The 24,652-nt window shown below is 40.1% G+C and overlaps 1 protein-coding gene across 1 annotated transcript; it reads left to right on the plus strand.

Moving 5' to 3' along the window:
* Nucleotides 1-1,120: 1,120 nt before the first annotated feature.
* LOC139744284 (tyrosine-protein kinase receptor Tie-1-like) lies at nt 1,121-23,763 on the plus strand. The gene is made up of 18 exons (XM_071654730.1): nt 1,121-1,157; nt 1,931-2,161; nt 4,899-5,258; nt 8,902-9,177; nt 9,956-10,090; nt 10,595-10,747; nt 11,589-11,726; nt 12,640-12,795; nt 14,617-14,748; nt 15,489-15,794; nt 16,272-16,592; nt 16,780-16,853; nt 17,369-17,609; nt 18,257-18,359; nt 18,984-19,125; nt 19,878-19,953; nt 22,657-22,850; nt 23,539-23,763. Exons 1-18 carry the CDS (start codon nt 1,121-1,123, stop codon nt 23,761-23,763), a joined length of 3,300 nt encoding a protein of 1,099 aa, XP_071510831.1.
* Nucleotides 23,764-24,652: the final 889 nt, after the last annotated feature.

Consider the following 24,652-nt stretch of genomic DNA (forward strand, 5'->3'; position numbering starts at 1 on the left):
TGTCCATACAGCGTGGGAAATCCTCGAAGATCCTTTCCCTCCCATCTGGTAGAATACTTTCTCACCAAAAAATAAACGTGATCATGAAGTTGAGTCATACACTGCAAAAGTTGGGTCATACGTTACGTAATTATATACGGGATTGCATATAACGGTACTCAATTTGAAATATCCGCCTCTATCGGTTCAACGTTATATGACTAAGTCTTTAACCGGGTGATTTTTCTGTGACCTTGGTCCGGTAAAGTGCAGTGACGGTGAACTCGAGTTTGGGATACGTTGCAGATGATTTCAGGCAGTCATTATGATGTTGTAGTCGAGTTTTTTAATCTGTTTTAAATTGATAGCAGGCCAGGTTCAAAATGTGTTTGTATTTCAATCTGTGACCTAGAAACTAGCAACTCGTTTCGTTTGCTTTATGAAGTTGTAAAGAAGATGTCGGGAGAGCTTCGGTGAAGTAAATGCCTATATAAATTAAAAGACAAACATTAACAATGATGGTAATAATAATGCTAACATGTTAAATGGCAATGTACATTGTTGAAGTGCAAAATTTGAAATGAGTAAAACAATGAAATAACGTCGTCTTCTGTATATTTTCTCTATCCATTTCGCTTATTTCGATTCCAACAAAAATACGATTGCAATTAGACATTTAAATATACATAATGACATAACATCAGCACAACAGCGTAATCGAGAGGAAAATACTGTAAAAAGTACTGTGTATATTTGCCAGACAAACTCCTCTCTCCCTCTCTCTCTCTCTCTCTCTCTCTCTTCCTCATTTTCTTTCTCTCTTGACAGTCTCTTATTTCTATTTGTCTCGTTATCTCTCGCCTCTTTCCAAAGATTGCGCCGAAGAGCGGCATGTCTTGCTTCCGGAAGATACTTACATCAACCTTGACCCTTGACCCATTTCTTCCGTTTTCGTCTACCAATGATACGTAAGGAAAAAAAAAAAGAAAAAAGAGATCTCTTCCAACATTAACCTCTTCCCAACGAGAACCAGATCTACCTTCATGAAAAGTCTATTGACAATTGCCATATCTGAGAGGCAAGCTGTTAACCATCTTTGAATATGCCAAGCCGACAATCACGTTAAATTTCAACCCCTAGAATGGACAAGGCATCGACTTCCTCCTACTTCCGGTCACGTGACTCGACTTTAAAGTTTTGTTCCGCGCCATGTTAGACTTGGCTTTCATGAATAGAGTAGAGTCAGACAAACAGAATGTTGCAGGATCCATCGAAATCGGACCTTTAGCTAAGGAAATTATAAAATTGAAAATATCCAACGTTTTCACAAAATTAAATGAATCATTCACTACCACGTACTCAAACTTGCAAAGATAAAGAAGTCATCATATTAAGTATCCCACTGATCTGTACCCCAAATCCTCATTAAATCTCATATCTTTTTTTTGACGAGAAATAAAACCAGAATGAAATGCATCCACCGCATTAGATTCGTGATCTTGTAAAAACCTAACAACAATGACTTTCAGGGGAAAGGTGCTGCTTTTACCAGAGCATCCGCCAAAAAAAAGAAAAGAAAAAAAGATAATAATAATGATCTCAGATTATTCGTGTGTTTGCGTGTGCGTCCGAGCGTTGTGTGTGTGTGTGTGTGTGTGTGTGTGTGTGTGTGTGTGTGTGTGTGTGTGTGTGTGTACAAACCATAGAGAGAGTTGTGTGTTAACGACATTATTGCGTGTAATCATTGAAGACATGTGATATTTGAAATACATTACAACTGTTGGATAATGCGTCCGATATTGACGATACCTTTATCATTGGGGGTAGTTTTCTTCCTCTTCTCTTCGTCTGATTTTACCATTTTTACACTATAAAAGTCAATTCTGAAATGTAAAGTGGAACTTTAAAGGAGTGAGCGAGCTTCTACGTAACCTTCTTTGCTCGTTGCTAGACCTGAACTGGGACTCCGCGTATGCCAATCCCGCGTCCGCTTCGCCATTCGGCAGCCCAGACTACGACTTCTACCAGTGGTATCCCGACGCGCAGCCCGTCAACCAACAGCCCCAACAGCCCCAACAGCCCGACGTACCAATACCCACCCAGCCGCAGGGTCCACTTCCGGCGCAACCGACTCGGCGGCAGGTTGTACTTCCGGTTCAACCAACGGCACGTCATAATGGAGGTGAGTCATGACAGCATTCTGTTGAATTTGTTGACGGGCCGGTTTCGGTATTACCATGCGTGACGAAAGCACGGACGATGAGAGAGAGAGGAAAAAAAGGGAAAGTTCCCAGGCCACTTTCACTTTCTTCGTAAACACACATACAACACAACAACTTAGGCTACAAACATCCATTCTTCTACCTCTTAGGATCGGTCATCCATAAATGATTCTTCGGAAGTTATAGACTCAAGTCTTCCGAGCCAACCAGGCTCTTGACCTGTTGTCCTTTGCATTTTGTCACTGTATACTTCTCATCAAATCTTGGTGTGTGTGTGTGTGTGTGTGTGTGTGTGTGTGTGTGTGTGTGTGTGTGTGTGTGTGTGTGTGTAAGTGTGTGTGTGTGTGTGTTCCTTTCTGCCTTTCTTCGATATATTATATAGAGTAACATACCAATAAACACTTTTATCGTTAAGGGCATTACTTGCTGATCTATCCACAGAATATAATATTTTTCTAAATGTATATTTTAAAGTGTGTGTGTGTGTGTGTGTGTGCTCAAATCAATAGGAGAGTTGTACGTGAATGGCATAATCTCTTCAGCTTATTGACACATTATGTTTCAACCAGTCGGCCTACCAGTATTTGGTGAAACCATATGAAACATTATGCAAAAGTATAAAACTTGAATATACAAAAGTCACAGTGTATTCTTTATTTTGTTTATATGCAAATTGTATTGTATTGTATTGTATTGTATTGTATTGTATTGTATTGTATTGTATACTTTTGTCGGAAATGAAATGAAAATGAAATGAAGATTAAAATATTGTGATCTAACGTCTTCCATTCTAGTCCCTGATAAAGATTTTATTGCATGCATCAAATAAAATTTGAGCATGATATGGAACTGCACCTTCAAATCAATCTATTCCATCGCCAACCCATTTATGCACAAAACCAGTTGCGTTTTGCTGTGGTGGGGCTGGATGGGTTAAAGTGAAAGCAGATCAAAAGTTTCAATGGAGGCACTATGTCTTTGTCTTGATGAGAAGTGAGTAATAAGGAAGAGTTATTATCTTCCAGTGTCTTCCTACCCCTATGCCCCCACCCTCAGTTGAACTTTTCACCGTTTCCTTGTGAATGCTAGTTTTATGTTACTGAAATACGTCATGATTTTGTCATTTTTGAAATACCCGTCTTTCGGTTTCTTTCCGCCCATTTCCTTCGATGTCAAACATTAAAAAGTCGGTTTCGGTCAGTGGCATCTAAAACTACCAAGAAAAATGTAGAGTTGAACACTCTAAAGTCATCACCAACAAGACGATGGGTGGGGGGATAAATAAAGAAGTCAAACCTAACGTAATTTTGCTCTCAAGGTATACATCAATGCTTTTCGAATGCTTTGCTAAACAATGTTTTCATCTTATGAAAATCTTAGCGCTAAGATCCTTCAAGCTGCTACCAGTTTCTTTCAAACATTTATCTAAACATCAAGCCATGAAAAATGTTGATAAATAATGTTTAAAAAGGATAAACTCCGTAGATGACTAGATCTATACCCTTTAGTGTGAAACATATTATGTTTGAAGGTTTTACTAGCATGGTAATATGTTTTATCACGACAACAGATAATTGAATTAATTTAAAAAGTCAACTGGCGCGTTGCTCTTAATCTAGGAGACAAGGAAACACTTGTTACTTATGGAAATATGAAACATGTTGCGACATAATTATCAGACACATCAAATGACACATTTATTTGATTTGAATGCAGTTAGAACAAAGTTATGACTCTAGTGTACCGTAAATAACGTTATATTTACCGCAATTTTCCCGCTGAAACAGGCCAAAATTCAGGGTTCGGTTTATACACCTTGTCATATTTCAACATCATCAGTCACATCAAATGACACATTTATTTCATATGAATGCAGGTAGATTTTAAATTGTGACACCAGTATGTACCCTAAATAACTGTATTATATATTTACCGCACTTTTCCCGCTAAAATAGGCCAAAATTCAGGGTGCGATTTATTCACCTTGTCATAACATTGCAACATCGTCAGTCACATCAAATGACACATTATTGATATGAATGCAAATAGATTAAAATTGTGACATTTGAATAGTATATACCCTAAATAACGGTGTATTAACCGCACTTTTTCCCGCTGAAACAGGCCAAAATTCAGGATGCGGCTTATACACCTTTACAGCCAATACATACTGCATGCCTGCATATAGCCGCGCAGGCAATGTTCACTAATGTGTACAACCTACGGCTCAGCTTGCCTGACTGGCATTCTATACTGTTTATTTCCTTCTCTTTTATGACACAAAAATCAACACATTTTTTTTTTCTTCCGTAAACATTTCACTCAATTCAAGCAACAATGTCGGTAGTACCTCTGTCCGTTGCAAGACAGTATCCGGCGGGCGGTATTATTAATCTTTTCCCCGCCGGTCGAAAAAAGGGGGTGTGGTTAATACACCGTTATTTACGATATGTATATATGAATGGCAAATATTTTTGTGTATTTAGGTTCCTCCGCTATGAAATGGCGAAGTCTTCTCATGGTATATCGCTCTATTGTCAGTAGGAATCCAATACTGATATTTGAGATTATAAAGATAGTCATAATTATCATGACAAATAATATATCATACCAGTAAATTGATGATATCACCACATTTAAATTGATATATTCAGGTGTATGTTGTTGTTGTTGGGTTTTTTTTTTTCCATTGGACAGATGGCGATCAGCTTGAGACGGCAACGCTCAGTCCCCTGGCTGGCTCTGACCATTACGTAAGACTCACCATGCGCGTAGTCAATCCGCTGGGCGCAGATCTGAGCTTGGCTTCTTACAGTTGCTACCTCAGTCCGCCCGACGCGGGTATTGCCGTCGTCACCACTGGACGCTACTCGCAGACGCGCGACGCGCCCACAACGGGCACGTCGTCACAGCCCGCCAGCACCAGTCTAGGCGCGCAGGGCCTGACGGTTGACCTGACGTCAGAGGGAATGGACGCTTTCGGAACGTTCTACTGCTTGGGCGCGCAAACTGACAGGGACACGACAACCGAAATTGGAATCTTCCTCACGTCTGATCGTAAGTATAGACCAATGCAACCTGGAAAAACACCCGCCATTATAAACTGCGGTGTCCCATCAGTTGCGCACGTGTATGCTGAATGCATGATATATGACCTATAATACGGCAGGCGCGAGCCGTGTAAACAAGATCATGCATTCGCCATCCGGGCGCGCATGGGACATCGCAGTTTTCCTGCCAAGATGGATCAGTCTATAGCTGAAAAGTCCTGTTACCTTTGGGAACAGTGATTTAAAACATTTTCAAGATATGACATTCCATGCACATCTGTAGGTCTGTAGTACCACAAAACATCCTATCATATAAAATTTTCGCGATAAAGCCTAAAATATAAGGAGATACCTGTATTTTTCTCAATAAACAGTAACTGTAGACGGTTTAGTCTGGAAACATTCTTATCATAACTATTGTTCACATTTTGTATACTTAACAATACTTAACGTCGATTTTACCGATTCAAATCTTTACAGTGGTTGTTTCTTTCCCTAACTCACATTTTAGAAGTATTTTTAAAGCACTAATGCTGTGTTGTTGTTGTTTTTTCATCTGTAAATGATGAATTATGCCTTGAAGCATACTTTCCAGTTCATTCACACCCAGACATTCACACTGAATGACTTACTTGGCAACATATACTTCCTGGTGGAATAGGGTTAAAACGCTGAAGCCCAATAATTTCGATACAAAACTGATACTAAATCGTATGCACAAAATGAGACAAACGAATGAAGCAATTAATGTCTATGACAATCTCCAGAATGACATGACCTTGATATTACTTTGACCATGACAATGGTGACAGTAATTTTGTTGTCTGTTGTCTATTTTGTTTTTTATCTACAGACGGGTTAGAAATATTCTTGTTGCCATGGCATTTAAAGATTATAGATGACAGGTTCCTTATGATAATACCGTTGATTTTTTTTTTTTTTTTTGGCCACGTCAGTGGTGGCCTTGACTTCTGTAAAGCACCGCCTAAATCTCTCCCTCTCTCTCTCTTTCTCTGACTTCCTGTGACCATGAGCAAAATGTAATTTCCTGATATACACCGCCGAAAATTCACACTTCTGGTTCTCTGATCGCTATCAGCGACATGACGCATAACCGAATGTTATCATCAGTGATTGTTATAAAGACAATGCTGCAATCTACACAAGTTTCCATATTTACGTGAGATCTTCTGGGCATTTTACTAGCCGGTAGCACCCACACCGAACTCATCCCTCCCCCACTCCCTTCCTCCCCCATTCCCTCCCCCTCCCCTCCCACCCCCCCCCCACACACACACACATATTCGACTCTACCCCCACATACTTTATCTCTCCTCTTCTTGGATTCTGTTAAAATCGTTATGGATAGCCCTCCCCCGCTTATTTCCTCCTCACTACAAGTTGTGGTTAAACTGCATGGATGCCAACATGTCTCAAAATAGCATATCGAATGTGACACACAAGAACGAAGTTAATGTTCCCTCAAAAGTACATAAGTTCATTAATGACAGATGTGGGAAAAATAATAATGAGCAAACTCGAGACATAATCTTAATTGATCGGTTTAGGTCTTGGTGATAGATTACATGTTCGAGAGTCAAAAATTCCCAAAATAACCGTCTGTTTTGATGTCTCATATAGATTTCGACAGAAAGCTCATGAATTACGTACATGTTTGTAACTGAAGATAGAAATTGTGTTTGTCGGTAGTAATGCTGACAGTAGGCACTATCAAAATTACTTGTCACGAGGCTGTGAACCTTAATTATGAAAAACTGTAAATTTTATTCCATTGTCTAAAACCAATAAAGGAAATAAGTGTTGATGGCTACGATAAAGAGCACAGCGCCTTGCGTACGAAAAATAGCCTCTAACTCGTCCATTATAATCACAACTGACCACGTTCTGCTAATTTGTGATCATTATATCTGGTTGAAAAAGGACCCATTACCCCTGCAGCCTTGGTTGCACAACCGCAGGTACAATAAACCACAGTTACATGCTCGTTATTGATTATTATTGCTTGTCTATTTACCAAGTCTTGGTTACATTGATCATCGCATGCTAGTTACATTATTTGTCACTAATCCATTGGCCAAAGGAAAACACAGGACTGCTCCGGGCGCATCATTATGAAAACTGTAGGGTTTGTGGATTAAGGCCGGTTGGCAATAAAACAAAAGTATAACCGCTGCAATCGAGACTGATGCTTTAACTTTCCAGGCCACAGATTTCTGGAGATAGGTAAACTCTGTGTGCCCTCGAGACCAGACAACTTTGCAATTTTTTTCCCAATTTATTTGTTCATTTTTGCTTATTTCAGCTGAGCTTTGGTTTGAGTCATCGCAATCCATAATAAATAACAAACAATAGAGCAAACAAGATATTCATGCACTCAAGGTCAAAGAACATAGGATACATATTTTTCTATTTCTTTACCATGAATGTGTATCACAGTATGTCTTTGGAACACAAAGTGAACTCCCGAAATACAGTTGTCTAACACTTGTCTAAAGTGTAAAAGTTTCGTATTGCAAGTCACTATCTTGACTTAGGTTTACGGTGAGTCTGCAAAAGTCCGGAGTTGAGTGCATTGAGAGGGTTAAAGCGGATCCTTGCGTGCACTTTACACAAAGGACATCCTCTCTCTCTCTCTCTCTCTCTCTCTCTCCCTCCCTCTCTCTCTCTCTCGTTCTTTTCCTCCCTCCTTCGAACTTACTTTGTTGTTTTGTTTTATTCCTTCCGTATCAAATCACCTGCCAACAACCTTGCTGCCCTCATCTTACTGTGCAATGGTCTGAGCGTGGGCGGTTGTGAGAGTGCGGCTTACACGGGATTGATCGCAGGGCAATGAAATTTCCTATTGCACTTTAATGATTAGAAACATAGCCCGCGCTTCACTCGGTGTAATAAGATTCAGGGATTCGACTTCTTGAATATACTATAGAAAAACTGGGAGAACAGGACACGACCTTCAATCAGATAGTTGGTTAAATGCTGGCAACTTTCTGAAGTGCGAAGTGCGGTCGAGTTCTGAACATAGGCCTACTATGTTACTTACCGAGGCAAATTTATGATAACCATCATTGGTTTCAGAATTAACATTATTTTGGTTGCCTCATGTACTTGCATGTATTTATTATGATGTGGTTCTTTATTTTGTATTTTGTGTATAATCTTATCTATGTCTTATCTGAAGTTAACAACATTAACTCACGGTGGTCCATATGATTAGTTTGTGTGTTTGTTCGTTTGTATGTTCGGGTTTTTTTATTTTATTGGGAGGAGTTATCTGAGTTTGATTGTCTGTCATTTGCAAGCTCACATTCATATCAATTTCAGTTCTTATGATCATTCTAAGAATTGTTTAGGGAATACAGACAACCTAGTGAAATGAAGAAAGATACATGGAATCATGACATCTTAATCGAGCATTACAGTCTGAGATTCCAGTACGAGGTAAATTTCAAAGAGCTTTATTGCAGGAAATTAACAGATAAAGGATCCTATATTGAATGTCAAAAAGCAGTTGCTAAAGATCATTATGCATTACTTTGATATAATCATCACTTTCTACATTTCCAATACCTTTTTGGAGTTATTTTGGAGTTAAACTGTTTCATGTCTATATTGATTTCATCTAAACGCAGCGAAAATCATTCCTGCATTCGGTCGCTTCACTAAGATCGCCAACCTCGGAGACACTGGCGTTGTCATAGAAATGACGCTTCGCAGCCCTGCTGACGCCTTGACCAATCGCGTGCAGTGGCGCAAAGGGGGCGGGGACATCATCGTAGAAGCCACTGGATTGGACAGCCTCTCGTTCAGCCAGCCAATCACAGAGTCCGACGGCTGCATCTATGAATGCTACTACGCGAATGAAAGAAATCAAGCTCGTCACGGCATTATGAGGTTGATAGTTCGAGGTATGTCAAAATTACACGAAATCCAGATCAATTCAGATTTCACAATGATAGCATCAAAATATCTCATGAACACTAACGGTTTTAAAACAACTGGGTGTAAGTATCCCTGTGTCTCGAAGTGTCATTCTCCGAACAAATTACGAGCGAATTAGCTGGCTTTGCTATTTCCAATAACAGATTTGAAGAGAGAAATTCACACTGAGGAACGTTATACAATTATTTCACAGTAACCAAATGTCAGTGGCTGCAGTGGTCGATTTGGCAGTAGTAGGTAAAAGTGATGATTCATATCTTGAAACTTTACCCTGGTCTATTTCTGTGCTGCTTACAGTGGAGAGTAAATTTATCGAAAGTATCGGCAAAGAACATTGTTCTTCTATTTCTTACCATTTACAATGTTCATATCTGAACAATGTTGCCAGGTTCAAACAATTACAAAGAGATTTATTCTCTCGATGCAAGTTGAAAAAAAAAGCATTTTTAGTGGATTGATGAATTCAATGACTAAACATTTAACTCTTCTGTGGTTTTGAAATCTTTTGATGCTTCTTCTCCTTTTCTTGTTTTGCTTTTCTTCTTTTCTTCTTCATTTCTTCTTCTCCTTCATCGTCTTCTTCTTCTTCCTCATCGTCGTCTTCTTTTCTTTTTCGTCTTTTTCTTCTTCTCTTCTTCTTAATTCATCTTCTACTTCTTTTTCTTTTCCTTCCCCTTCCCTTGTCTCCATTTCCCCTCCTTGATCTCTCATTTTCATCACCATTCTTTCTTCTTTTCTTCTAAGGCTGTCCCACTGGTAGGTGGGGCCCTCCACGGTGCACGGGTATATGCGACATGTGCTTCAACGGCGGCGTCTGTGATCACGTGACGGGCCGTTGTGTTTGCCCTCCGGGGTTCATGGGAAATAACTGCGAAAGAGGTAACGATAACGTCATGCTATTCTACCGTAGTGTCAAATCTCCCATAATCCCGAAAAAGATCGTGTTTATCACATTTCTAACCGCGCGAGATCTCTATAACATTTGAAGAAGTTTTATAGTCCGATGTCGTTATCAACCGGATGCGCGTTGGGCAGGTTGTGGATCTCAATACCTCTATTTCTCAAGCTGTTAAATTTAAAAAGCATTGTGAAACTACCAGACTATAGACCAACTTTCTCTTTATCCTGTTTAAAGAAATTATATCTGATGTAACTATGATATGGAGGAAGTTAAAGGTTTGTATTGCGAACTTGACCCAATTTTTGAAAAACATCCCGTATTACTGCTTGGCCGATAAATGTTATTATCTTTTCTATTTTTCTGGGTTTTTTATGTTTTGTTTTTTTTGTTTTGTTTTGTTTTGTTTTGTTTTTTGTTTCCAAACGTCATACAGCATAACATTTTGTAAGTAACTGGCTTCGTTTGATTGATTTCTTGTTCAGCATGTGGTTACAACCACTTCGGCACGTTGTGCGAGTACGAATGTTCCTCGTCCGCTGATGGTCCGCTGGGGTGCCGGGGTAGTCAGTTTTGTCTGCCCGATCCGTACGGCTGCTCCTGCAACGCGGGTTTCCGGGGACTCGAGTGTTACACAGGTATGAATCCTGTCGTTATATCAGATGAATCTAAAGACATGTCACATGGTCCTAAGAACTTTATAAGTGAAAGTATTCTCGTAGAGTAATTGAGAGGAGACGTGTACAGTGATAAATTCATATGAGCTGCAATCAGCGCCATGGTGGGGAAAAATATGCATCGAGGTCCATTTGCAAGTACAGAAACAAGAAAAACGCAGTTCTTCCAGGAACATTGTAAAGGCTTGTTGTTTCTCAGGCAGATAATTGTATTACGATTCCTTATCTTCGTAGCTTTTTAAAGGAGTTTTAGCATGTAGCAGCTATATCAATGTGGAAATACATTATGTATGTTCCAACCCTGTCGACTTCACCTTCAATGAAGGTTTGAACAATGTACCGAATATCTTGTTGGTTTCGCTTCGCTTCGTTTCGTTTTTGGTTTCGTAAAGACCTCTGCATAGATGAACTGAATGAATTGTGAAATTCTTCTAACACAAAGTTCAGCGTACTTGATCATTTTGTTGATAATCATGCCCACGTGAAAAAAAAAATACAGCAGTTTCATTATCATAAAAAGTCAGATCTGGCGTCAGAAATGTATGTGGGTACATCGCATTACCTTGATAGTACTGATGATGTGGCCCTCCTGTACAATGCAGTGTAGAATGCGGAGGGAGCTGATTCGAACACCGTTATCAAAATCAGCAGTACCCGAGTGCCGGCGGGCTGTGCCTAGATATTTTGAAGGTTTTAGCATAATCAATTATTGAAGTCCCGACGTTGTATCATTTGCTAGTAACACATGGTTAAGGTGAAAGTGGATATCTATCATGTGTGTGCTCATAACGATATCTTCCAGATTGCGATGCGGGCAGCTTCGGCGCGGGATGCCTGCAGACATGCCACTGTGCCTCTGGGCAATGCGACAGATTCACCGGTCGATGTCTCGGCTCGCCATCGGGCTGCTCCTCTGGATGGTCGGGCGAAAACTGCCAGGGTAAGTCACGTACTGCCGTGTGAAATTCTTGATTTCTCAACTCTTCCATGATGTCCACTGGAAGATGTTTTGCGATAGACGTCAACTGTGTTTTAAACTTTCTGTCTGAAAAGGATAATTAATATCTCTGCAATTTATTTTGCTTAGATTAATCAAACGGGCCCTAGTTGTTAGATAGGCCTTGTTCGGGTCTAGAATAATTCCGGACTGGTAGTTCACAGCCTTGATGCACTTTTTCAACTAGTTCTCCGCCTGTCGGCCAGTTCGGAGATAGCTCATGTGCTCACGGGTTTAATGACTTTCATTTTTCTCAGTTGATTAGGCACCTTCAACAAGGATTACATGAATAACCATCGCATCACAGATGCTTATCTCAGTGAATTTTAAAACCAGTACAAATAACCTTTTTTCTGCTCATATGCAAACTGGAACGCCGAACTGGCTTATTTTCGATCAAGGGGGCTATTAAATTCAATCACCACTTGTCCTATACTCCGCTGTACTGATTTAATCTGCTACTGAGTGTCCAAGTGGTGATGTCACAGTCTTTTCTTATACCTTGGATTGGAATCAGGTCAGAGCATAAACATTCGGGCCAGGTGAGGTTGTTTCGAACCAGTTTCTATGGCGATAAATGGCTATAACATCACGCTTTGATACTCTTTACAGCTCAATAATCGACCTTTTTCTTTCTCTCGAAAAATTTTCGGTGCTTCTTGCATCAGGAATTTATCTTCTTTTTTTTTTGTTATCTCAATCTTTGGGAATTATTTCTATACTTATAATCATTTGATTCGCTGCTGCGGGCTTTCCTTTCAATAGATTGTAGCCACACCCTTTTATTGTTTTTAATCACCTGCTATAGTTTCGTGTCTTTTTTTTTTTTGGCGCTTTTTCTCTCTTGGTACCCCAGTACCAGTAAGGTGTCCACGGGGCTACTACGGGACGAACTGTCTTCGAAAATGTCACTGCGAATCGGACGCGGCTTGTAGCAAGGTGACGGGTCGGTGCCCGCGGAAGCGGTGCGAGGCAGGCTATGCTGTCTACAGCGGACAGCAATACTGTTCGGGTGAGTTTCAACTATCTTGTGATTTTATCATCCGTAATTGAAACAGATTAATCTGTTACTGTCATTCAGATATCCGGACCTGCCACTGAGACTACAATGTTTTGGTTGGGACTTCGGCAGAATACGGCAGACAGTACAATGATTACAATGATAATGATAATTTTTGAAAACTAGTATTTTTGTAAAAGTTACATCAAGGTCTTAAGATTACAGTAAAAAAAAGGTTCTATGACAACGCCACTAACAACTAATTTCTTCTTGCATGTTTATTGCTCATATTCTGCAGTACTCCACCCGTCATCTCTCTAGAAAACAGATTGAATTTCATTATATTGTAAGATTTTCATTCAAGGATTAGTTTGAGTTAATTTTTCGTTAATCTATTTGGGTTTTTCCCCTTTCGATTAGTATATTATTGTTATGCGCCGTTGAGTAGTATTCTTCATAGAAACTGCGCAATATAGACTCACAATTATCATTATAATTTATCGAAGGAGGTAATAATTTATATACTCAGCTATTACTGTTTTAGTTTAACCATATTTTGTAATCTCTCCGTATGTAAGTGTGTATGTGTGTATTGTGTGTAACATATGTATTAAATGGAATGTATGTGTGTGCTTGTATGTGTGTGTGTATGAGTGTGTGTGTACGTGAGTGTGTTTCATTTGTGATAGCAGCAGCGCGCTTCCTTTTCCAATTTCCTGGCGCACAATTATTTATCTCCGAACACAAGGAAAAGTAATTTAGCAGTCAGCTGCTATAGGCTAAATAGAATAGACAAAGTATAGTGGCTATACCGTTTAAAGGCAGGTGAATGTAAATATTAGCTTGATGAGAGTAGATGACAGCACCTGTCCAACAACCCATCAAGGTATTGGCATGATTGAATATTGCCATAACTCTTTGAAAGGCTTTTCTCTGAAAACTGTCTTTGAATGAGAGGTTTCGCACCCTTTCATTTTAGCGCTCCATCGCCTATCAAATTCTTTTAGGTTTGTTGTTATTAATGTTGTTTATATGTTTACAGCGTCGACTCTGAAAAACAAAATAGGTCGCAGTTTTAGCAGTGTGACGAGCATAATTGTGCTCCGTTACATCTATACTGGATTGAATACAACATAATATAGAAGTAGATATAGGGTGACTTACTTTATTGGGACCACTGTTGCCATGTAATAGTCATCCCACTGAAGATGTAAACATTGAATTCTTTACCCCCCCCCCCCCCCCAAAAAAAAAAAAAAGAACGAAAGAAAGGGGGAACGTGATTCGAAACGTGGGCTCAACGTACTGAGTATCTCTCATAACATATTAATTTGAGACGCCTAGTAATGACATCGACTTGTTAGAATTGGCACCTGCTTTTGTGACTCCAGAATGCCTAAGTATACAGATTAATAATCCGTGAACGGTGGTTTTAACTGCTACATTGGGCTTTTCATCTACAGGAGCGCCCAATTGGTGTATGTTGCCGTTATAGAAGGGGACGTCTCCAAAAGAAACAGCCTCCTTATTTTTACATACAACTTCACAGCTTACAGGGCCTGACGTCATATTACGACATTATTACAACTATGGGTTTGACCTATATTTTTAAGCAATACTGAAAGAGACTGGTAGGCATCTTTAGTAGCCAAGGAAAAAATAAAAGATGCTAAAAACCACAATTTCATTTCCTACGGTTAGACACTTCAAGGTTTTGATTAGAATATGGATGGATTTAAAAGCTATGTCACATATAGGATATAAGGTCATACTGATGAAAAAAAAAATTACAATATATTCGATCTGTTGCTTGGTTGGCCAATCTGTTTACAGAGTGTCAGCCGGGATCGTTTGGGCGTGGCTGCACGCAGACATGTCGATGTCAGTCGGAGTCATGCCACCCGGAGACCGGGGAGTGCTCCGGGGATTGCTTCGACAGATACCTGATGCCAACGTGCAAAGCAGGTAAGTGAATCCGGGTGGGGCGTCATGAAGATGGTAGGGACGAAACGATATCACAAGATATGAGATGACACATCAAAACATTTGATAGCGTCCTTTGAATAATAAATCTACACTTTGGTAAGTGGTGGATTACAGAATGCTGTTGTACTCATCACCAAAGTAAAGCTTGGCAACGCTTTGAATCGATGGTGGTGAATTTCTCCAAGTATGCCACTGAAAGACGAAACGATAGTTATTTCCTATCAAACCTCTGTTCCTGTGGCGACATTAATGATGATATTGATATCAGTTTCTAAAACAGCAAATTTCAGGACACACTTTGCAAAATACTGGCAGAATGGTTGAATAATATATCAAGTATGCGTATTGCACAGATAAGATATCCTACATACTGGATTTCGGTTGAACACACAACCTCACGGGCACTGTACCGAAAGACAGATACATCATTATTAGTCTTTCAGTCAGGTGTCAGCTCTTTCGGTGTTTTTGAATGATACATTCGTCATTGGTCAGTTCAAGTCTTTACGATCATCGCTTTTAGTACAATATTAATATGCCAAGTAAACTTGAGCCCCCCCCCCCCCCCCACTCGTCGAATATCTTAATGGTTGGAACATTTTCTATTCAAACCGTTTTTGATATCTCGAAACGAGTGCTATAATACAAGCTACATTAGTAACATCCGAGGGATAAAGATGCAACAAGAAAGGAAATTTCATGTCCGTTATCATCAACAGGTATCGTCAGCATCACCACCAGGCGGATCAACGCCGGACAGACCGCCTTATTCAACTGCACTGTCGCCTCTGTGGACCTGGCGCACCTGCCCGCGGCTTCCACCATCCTCTTGTACCGTGGCACCGAGGGGCGAAACGACACGGGTGTGTTCCGACTTGGCAGCATCACGACACGCGCCAGGGCGAGCTCCGTGATAGTCAGGTTTGGCGTGAATAGAATCCGAATCGATGAGTCGATTCGATGCGTCGCCGTCAGCGCCGACAACACCATCCTGGCTCATTTTCGAACCACGTCAGATACCTTTAGTGAGTGTTATGACGCTGATATATTTGGCTTTTATTCCTTTATATGACGTAATTTCCAACAATTTAAACTCGCAGTAACCACTGTTTTCCCCCACTGAGATATATGTCTCATCAAACGTATCAAATTCATCAAAACACAGAGTACATCATAGTAGACCTACTTCAAACAAAGTACTTTGAAAAACAGGCAATGAAATTTCGTGACTCAGACTATCGTATACATATCAGGAAAAAAGATGTCTAAACAGACACCACTTTTTTTTAGAAACACTTACAACTACAGTTACCCTGGTAACAGCCAAATATTTAGCGATGAGAATTTGTTTTGACAGTCGATCGTAGCTGCAGTAATTGTAACTTTCAATGATACAAACCTCTTCATACATATAATGTGATCAAAACAACGCTCCGGCCTCCCTCTGATGACAAAAACATCAATTGTGACAGATAATATCTTATTTTCAAAACTAATAACAGCTCTTCCCGCGCTAACCGAAACACCGCGCGTTACCAGCCGCACTGCAGAGAGCGCAACCTTGAGGTGGAACTCGTGGACTTCCGCGGGGGCGAACTCCGTCGGCGACCCGCCTCTAGTGGCGTACCACGTGGTGTATCGACGGAACGATACTGGTGGATCGTGGGAAGCTGGAAAGCGAGTTCCGTCGTCGCGCACTTCGGTGGTGCAGGGAGGTCTCAGCGCCCATACATGGTACGACATCAGCATTGTAGCAGTTCGGGAGGGCCTCGGCGGGGAGGGACCACCTAGTCCCTTCATCACTTTCCGGACAAACTGTGAAGGTTGGTATTTTTTTTTTATTTGTCTGATTGATTGTTTGTCTCTTTGTTTTGATGTTGATTTTTTATGTGAAAGCACTCGTTATATAACGGTGTAGCTCATTCAGTAATTATCGTTAGTTTCTGTAATGAAGCCAAAATGTATTTATTATCTTTTCTTCCTCGTCCCTCCCTTTTTTTAATCCCTCAGTTCCCGCCAAGCCCTCTGCAGTCCTTGTATCCAGTGACGTCAAATTTCCAAAGCAGTTTGGTTTGGCTTGGCAGGTATGTTATGATCAATATCACAATAATTCTTATTTTATTTTTGTCATTGGTACAACAAGCCATAATTCTCTGATTGGATTGGATTTATTGATTTCTACAATACCATTGTCATTCATTGATTGTCATTGTCATTTTACCGTTGTAAATATGGTGAGAAAAAAGAAACACCAACTTGAGACCACACATCAGTCTTTCAAATTATTGATTCGACTACGTCGATGAAGGGTAATTTGTCAGTCAGTCATTTGCAATGAGAACAACTCGACTGAAAAATCGTTGACTTGAGCAAATATGAGGCACCTGCTGCCATGTTGGATCAGAACTATAAATAGTCTACAAATAGGAGGTCAAGGGTTCGAATCCGAACCGATTGTGCCCATGAATTTTATCATAAATATTACTCAGTACGCTGAATATTCAGCGTTTGTGTACGACGATGAAGAGCAATTTTTTCAATAAATTGCAATCACCCATTGTTTTCCATCGCATATTCATTTGTTTTTTTTTACTTCTAGACTCCCGACCAGTCGTTAATAAAGTGTCCATCGGGTCTGGTTGGTTACAACATCTACTACAGGGAAATCGACTCGGTCTACAGCGAATCAGGAACGCACCGATTGTTTAATCCATTGGTTAACAGCCACATAGTAACTGGCTTGCACGCCTACACGAAGTACATGATCAGCATGAGTCTGCTGAACGAGGCAGGAGAAGGGGAGCGCAGCGCCGAGACAGTAGCCTACTCGCCCGAGGAAGGTCCGTTGAAAATTTCGAGGCAAAACTGTTGTTCATGATCAGTTAATCAATGTTATTTCGTTCAACGTCCAGAGAGAGACTAATGGCAAGCACGTTGACGATGATATGATTATTAGCCTCATAAGAATCAGTTGACATGCATGATACAATTAAGTTTCAGGTAACAATATGCCACTTATGAAAATGAAGGAGCACAGATTTGTATTAAGATAGCAATGATAGAAAGGGGTTATTACTGAGCAATCAGCAACTTTTGTGATAATGTATGATCAAACTGTAATTGCAACTTCCTACGGATGTATAACCACTTTCACATCAAATTGTACAAATCGTTAAGGAGTAGATTCTATACAATATACAGTCTGATTGACTTTTTTTTCTGTGTTTGTACCGATGGTCACAGTTCGAATGCTAATTGACTATTCAAATATAGGCAAATGTTGTTTCGTAGTTTTTCCCATAATATTTGTTTGTTAGTAATTTTCGGGGATCTCCCTGACGTCCACGGCTGACAGTATACGTGATCTAGAACTGCTTGATTATGAGATCTTTCAAAGACGGAAAATGCCGTGACGAAGTAACGACGCGTTGGTTACATTTTCGTATAATTAATTTGTCGTTCTGATTTCTTGACATTATGTCGACAGCTCCTCCGGCACCGATCCATTTCACTGTTCTCGAGTCGTCGTCTGAGGGCGCAATGCTGTCATGGGAAACGCCCTCTCCGCCGAATGTCAACGGGAAAATAAGGTAGGGTCACAGACTTGATGAAAGGTATGGAGATTTCAAAGAGAAACGAGAGTGTCATCTCGCCATACACGGTCATGCAGACACTGTTTTACACTGGTTACGTGCGTTGAACATAATGCTGGGGAAATACCCCGTTTACCCGTTTTGCTTTGCTTGCTTTTATTAATTTGATTTGTCGGTTTTCCAGCAAGAAAACGTTTTGTTACTCCAACCAGTTGTTATTCAGAACATTTTGCAGTTTCTTCTTAATATTCGAAGAGAAAATCCATTCTTATTTTTGCGTTGTTTTGTATACAAAACATCGATTTTGAAGAAGTACTAAAGTATTTTATCATAATTTAGTAGAATGCAGATTTATGTAGACAGTTTCGTTTGTACTGAAACATTTGACATGACTATTGTCTAAAAAAAAAAAAAAAAAACGACATCCTGTAGACGGTTTTTGATGTTACATTTTTTGCTGCTTTTCTTTTTCTCGTACGATTATATTTGGTATATCGTTATCATTCTAGTAATATTTTGTTGCTACTTACGCATAAGCGAGAATGAAACCCAATGCTTCCGGTGATGAAGTTTCATCAAAGCCTTGCGACTACAGTTCTATCGACCTGTGTTTCTTTTAAGGCACTACGAACTGTCTTATCGAATGTCCGATCAACACGACGACACGAGCTCTGAACCATCAACGATTCGAGTTGGAGAGACTTCGTTTTCGGTCAAGTACAGAGTTATGAGCCTGGTGGCCAACGTCACGTACATCTTTAAGGCAAGTCATTCTATTTTATAGAATATAATGATAATAATAATAATAATAATAATAATAATAATGATAATAATAATAACAATAATAATAATAATAATAATAATAATAATAATAATAACAATAATAATAATAATAGTAATAATAATGATAATAATAATAATTATAGAGGGCTCGCCATCAGCGATGGCACGGGGCTACTAAAAAAAAGGTTATCTTTTTTACAGTCCGATCGGGCAACTGATATTCTAAATGGGTTTGTTTGTTTGTTTGTTTTTGTTTGTTTTTTTTTTTTGGGGGGGGGGGCAATACATTTCTTTTTGGAACCACCAACATTTCAATTTTTAAGATGTTTATGGCTAGAATGGGCTACCATGTGTTTTCTGAATCTTTGCCGGAACAATGTCACGCAGTCAGTCTAAATTTGATACAACGCGTGTCCAGGAGATGTATTTTGTTGAGAGAGCTATCCTTATCAATGACATCTATTACTTCTTAACAGGCTTGTATGGTTTATCTTTTATCATTTATTATTTACTGTAGTGTCTTTGGTACAAAAAATAAGTGAAGGGTCTGTGGCCCGTCCTTTTGATTTAGGATTATGAGTCCTTTAATCGTTTATGATATGTTATTTTATATTCTGTGGACGAAGAAAATAAAAATTGAATCCAGGCATACTCACCTATCATGCAAAAGAGCTAAAGAGGGCGTTACTCATTTTCCAACATGAACTTCTCTTGCCCGCTGCGCGTCCACAGGTACGAACTGTGAATGGGGTGGGCCCAAGTGAATGGAGCGACAACGTTAGCGCCACTACGGTTGATCCGCCCGCAGGTAATTTAAGCCTTATCGATTCTTCAGTCAATCGAAACAAGTTGGTTATTCACAACAATAAAGATCACTAACTTCTATGCGAAGTCTCTTATTCAGGGTCAAAACACGAGAAAGAAGAACAAAACAAAAGGAGACGGAACAAAATCGCAAACAAACCCATTTGCTCCTAGAAAGCAGAAAGTAGTAAGTAAAGAGTCGAACAGTTGTGAAAAGATCTTGGGGGAGATTGAATGCTTAATTCATGCTTGAATAAGTGCACTTGCCAAATGTTGTTCTTTAAAGAGCAGGCATGAACTATGATTGAAAAGAAGCACTGACCATGGTTTCAGATATAAAGAGGTGAAAAGAGACCTCCCCCCTTTTTTTTCTCTCTCTCCATTTTTCTTTCTTTCAAACAAATAGAATCTCGAGTTTTAATTTTCTTCAGTTTGTCTACCTTAATGAAGTCCCGTGGTTCCCTTTTCCGACATGTTGCTATACATTACAGATCAGCAGTTGCGATCTTACAAATTTCATGTTAGAAGGAGACAAACTGAAGAAAATTCAAACCTCAACCTTCACCCTTCTACTTAATATCTAACTAGAATTTCATTTTAGATACATCCTCCTGTCAATTCCTGTGTTATTTTGTAATGCTTTCCTCAACTTTAACTTTACCAAACATTGTAGACGTCATCCAGAACATGTAAAGCAAGGATTAACATTTTCAAGAAATTTCGCACTGAAGTTACAGAGCACCCAAATATTGTACAGTTTCTCGTCGATCCGAGATTCAGGTAGCTAACTCTTGCATGAAAAAAAAAAAACTACTATTGTACGAACCTAATCTGCTTCTATTACTTTGTTGTTCTTTTCTATGATTGTTTGGCGTAAGAATGATTTCTTGTTTCTTCAAAAATTGAAATATTAAAAGACACATCGGATTCCATTCTTGTTTATGTCGAACCCTACGCTACTGACTGTGTTGTTCAGTCCCCTTCTTAAACAACAACAACAACAACAACAACAAACCCTATTGTATCTCTGAAAAGATGATTATTACCTACCATTAGTAACTTTAATAAAAGAGGATCACCGTAAGTGTCATATTTGTGAGGCGTAGTGATGTTTAACCTCAAGAACGTAGAGTTGATACCAACATGGGTCTTAAAATAATGGTAAACCTTAACAACACGAAAATTGCAACTTCTGGGCTTGGGGTTTCTTTGCCCGCCTCCTAGTTCCCCCTTGCTACACTCTAAGAAAAGGGGTTCTTTTGAGCACCATTAAATGGTTCTCAGCACTGTCGCAATAGCGACACATTTTTTGGAGCCCGTGAGAACCTTTTGAAATGGTGCCTGTCAATACCTTTTGCAAAAGGTGACCATTACAGCCTTTTTACAATGAAATGGTGCTCATGAGTACCATAAAAGGTGCTTACATCCTCCACTTTAAAGGGTGCTCGTAAAAACCTTTAGCAATAAAATGGTGCTGATCGGCGCCATTCAAAAGATGCTCATGAGAACCATATCATTGGAAAAGGCTCTAATTGGCACCAATGTTAAAATGTGCTGACAGGCACCATTTAAAAAGGTTCTCATGAGCTCCAAAAAAAAAAAGTGTCGCTATTGTGACGGTGCTCGCGAACCATTAATAGTGCTCAAAAGGCAATGAAAGAACCATTTTTCTTAGAATGAAGTGTGTGAGTTGACGTCTGTGTATTTTTGGTGTGTTTCACGCGCAGTGCTATTGCCACTTGCCACCCCGAAACACTCTCCCCACACTGGATGAAAAGTCATTAGCGAGCTTTAGATCTGCAAAGCGAACGCAGTCGCCCAGGTTGTACAATGGAAACAGCTTCCCTGCGCATGTGCAGAACATTTTTTTTTTTTAAATGCCTGATAGCGTCGTCTTTAGCGTTCGCGTCATAGATCTAAAGCTCGCTATTTTGATAGTGATTGAGGAGGGTACAGCGGACTAATTTGACTATTGTTCGGAGCATCGCCCCTATGATATGTCAATCAATTCGATGACTGGAACACATGCGCCTAGTCATTAAGGGATTAAGTAGCTTACTCGAAGCGTTGAAGTGTCTCCTATATAAACCCAATTCTCCGCATTCTTTGCCCAGGTGTTGTAAGGACCAGTTTAGGCTTGGAGAGACAGACAGATAGAAAGAAAGAAGAGAGAGAGGAAGGGAGGAGGGAGGATAAGATAGAGAAAAGGGGGGGGGGGGAGAGGAGGGGGAGACCAAAGAGTTGGGATACATGTAAGGAGTTTATACAATCCTTTTTTCGTCTTTTGTTTGGTTCGCATTTTGCACTACTCAAGCGAGAACCACGGAAATTTGCAAGTGTTGAAGAAATACAAGTAAGTTGGACAGTAGCGTTCACATCCTATTTCGAACATTAAGTGAACGAAATATAAAGTTTGTCACATTTACCTGTTTACACTGCTTGTGCCAGGTTCAGATACCTGCCCTCAAATTGTGATTTAATTAAATCACCAATCATGCCATTGCATTTCAATTTTTTTTTAAACAATTTGCCCGTTCTCTCTCAAATCGTTTCTCTGCTTTTAAAATCAGCAACTCGAATTAAAAAAAAATCGACTTCTCATAGTCAAGGACTCTGATTTGGTGTATCTTTTCATGGCAATCGCGTTCACCGTCAGCATGTGATTACTTGTAAACTCTATCTGTATAATATCCTTTACAATTTCCAGCACTTATGAAAAGTGAACGCAGCGTACACGGTCCTGTGATTGGTCTGTCTATTGTGGGCGTGTTCGTCGGGCTTCTCCTAGTGGTCGGTCTCTCAGTGGGCGGGACCAGGCTGCGCAAGGTGCTGCGCGCGCAGAAGAAGGACGAGCTATCAACGCTGCGGGACACCGTGGCATTCACCAGACCAACAATTCCTGTGAGAATAACGGAACTCAACAAAACTGCAAAAACAATATCGGTAAGAGAGGAGTTAGATCGATAAGTTCTAAAATAGTGATATACAATTCAGCACACTTGTACACGCGTTGGTTCATGTTACTTCTGTGAGCATTAATTCTATTACTCCCTTACATACCGCGAAAGATGGGATGGTACATCGTCACTCATGGTTGTGCGATTACGAACCTCTCGCGAGTCCTGAGGTGACGAACATTCACTGCATTAATCAATGAGCCTTCGCTTTAGTTTGCATCATTACGATATTATTCAAATCATCCTCGCGGGGTACAATAGATTGACCATTCGACAACGACATCCATATCAACAAAATAGTAACAAAGCTCTTCACCCCGAAATTCATTTTAAAGATATCTTCATCGTTGATTTCTTATCCATAAATGAATGTCTTTATGTTCAATGATGAAAATAAGAGTAAAGGCATTAGACCAAACCTGTACACACACGCAGGCAAGAATAGCAGAAATTGTCACTTATTCATACTTGTATATTCTTTTTTGTTTATTCATCTATTCATACTTTAATTCATTTGTTTTATTATTGTTTTTAGGGCTGTTTGTTTTTTATGTTTTCTTGTTGTTTTTGTGGTTGTTGTTGTTTTTGGTTGTTGTTGGTGGTGGTGATTGGATCCGTTCTCATCCCTGTAGGATGACGAGTATATGACCACCATCGAGACACCGACCCGGCCAACGAAACCCGCGCCGTGGCAGGCCCGCGACGACGACCACCGCTACGAGTACATCGACATGCCTCACGCCACGGGCATCCCCGTCATGCGCTTCGCGCTCCTGGCCAAAGAGAGCGAGACCGTCATCCACAGCTACCCAGTGATGGATGGGCAGGCCGACCACGTGCCAAGCTGGCGAGTATGAGGGACGCGCGGCAGTAGGACAGAGGCGAGCGTTTCGAAAATGATGACCATTGACCAGTGACACTTTGAGAACACCGAGAGCCCGGATTCATCTCGAGCACTTGAATAGGAGAAATGCGCCCGAAAAGTGAAAGAAGTAATGCATTGTCATGGATGGATATTGTGGTATATTGCATTTCATGATAATGTCAACAAGAACAACAAGAACAACAACAACAACATCAAATAACGTCATCAACAGCAGCAGGAGCTGCAACGACAGTAAGCTATAATAAGGATGACCAGATGGCGACGAAGATGACGATGACGATTGTTGTTTCGTTTTGTTGGTGATAAGGACATCCATGTCATGCCATGTGAAAAAAAAAATCAGGTTTAAACATGATGTCGTATTTCTGCTTGCATTGGTCAGTTGGTAACTGCATCTTTCTTTAATGACGTTGGCTTCACGACACTAAGTCTGTGCGTTCTCTTGCTATGACTTGGCTGTATACTGCATACGGTCTTAGAACGGACGTGAGGAGTCATTTCCACGAAGGATAATGCTGGTTAATTCATATGCTTGGCAATCCGAACAGAACGATGTGCACGCGTGGACAAGAACTGATCCCAGATTGCGCTGTTTGGCATGTGCTTAATAGCAAGTTGAGAGCAGATAAGAGAGACAGGGGGAGGGAGCGAGAGAGAGACGATTGGCGGTGTAAAGGAAAGATAATCAGCGACCGGTTATCTGACCATTGATAAATGTTAATATTTGTAAATATGACAACTATTTGTATGCAATGTGCTTGCGCCAGATGAGATACTGGTAGTACTGATTAAACACTCCTTGGAGAAATAAACGTAAGCAAGGTGACTCGACAAGAAACAACTATTTGCAATATGATATG

This window comes from Diadema antillarum, unplaced genomic scaffold (assembly GCF_040938485.1).
Source record: "Diadema antillarum isolate AM-2024a unplaced genomic scaffold, OU_Dant_1.0 seq00001153_RagTag, whole genome shotgun sequence".
NCBI classification, from domain to species: Eukaryota; Metazoa; Echinodermata; class Echinoidea; order Diadematoida; family Diadematidae; genus Diadema; species Diadema antillarum.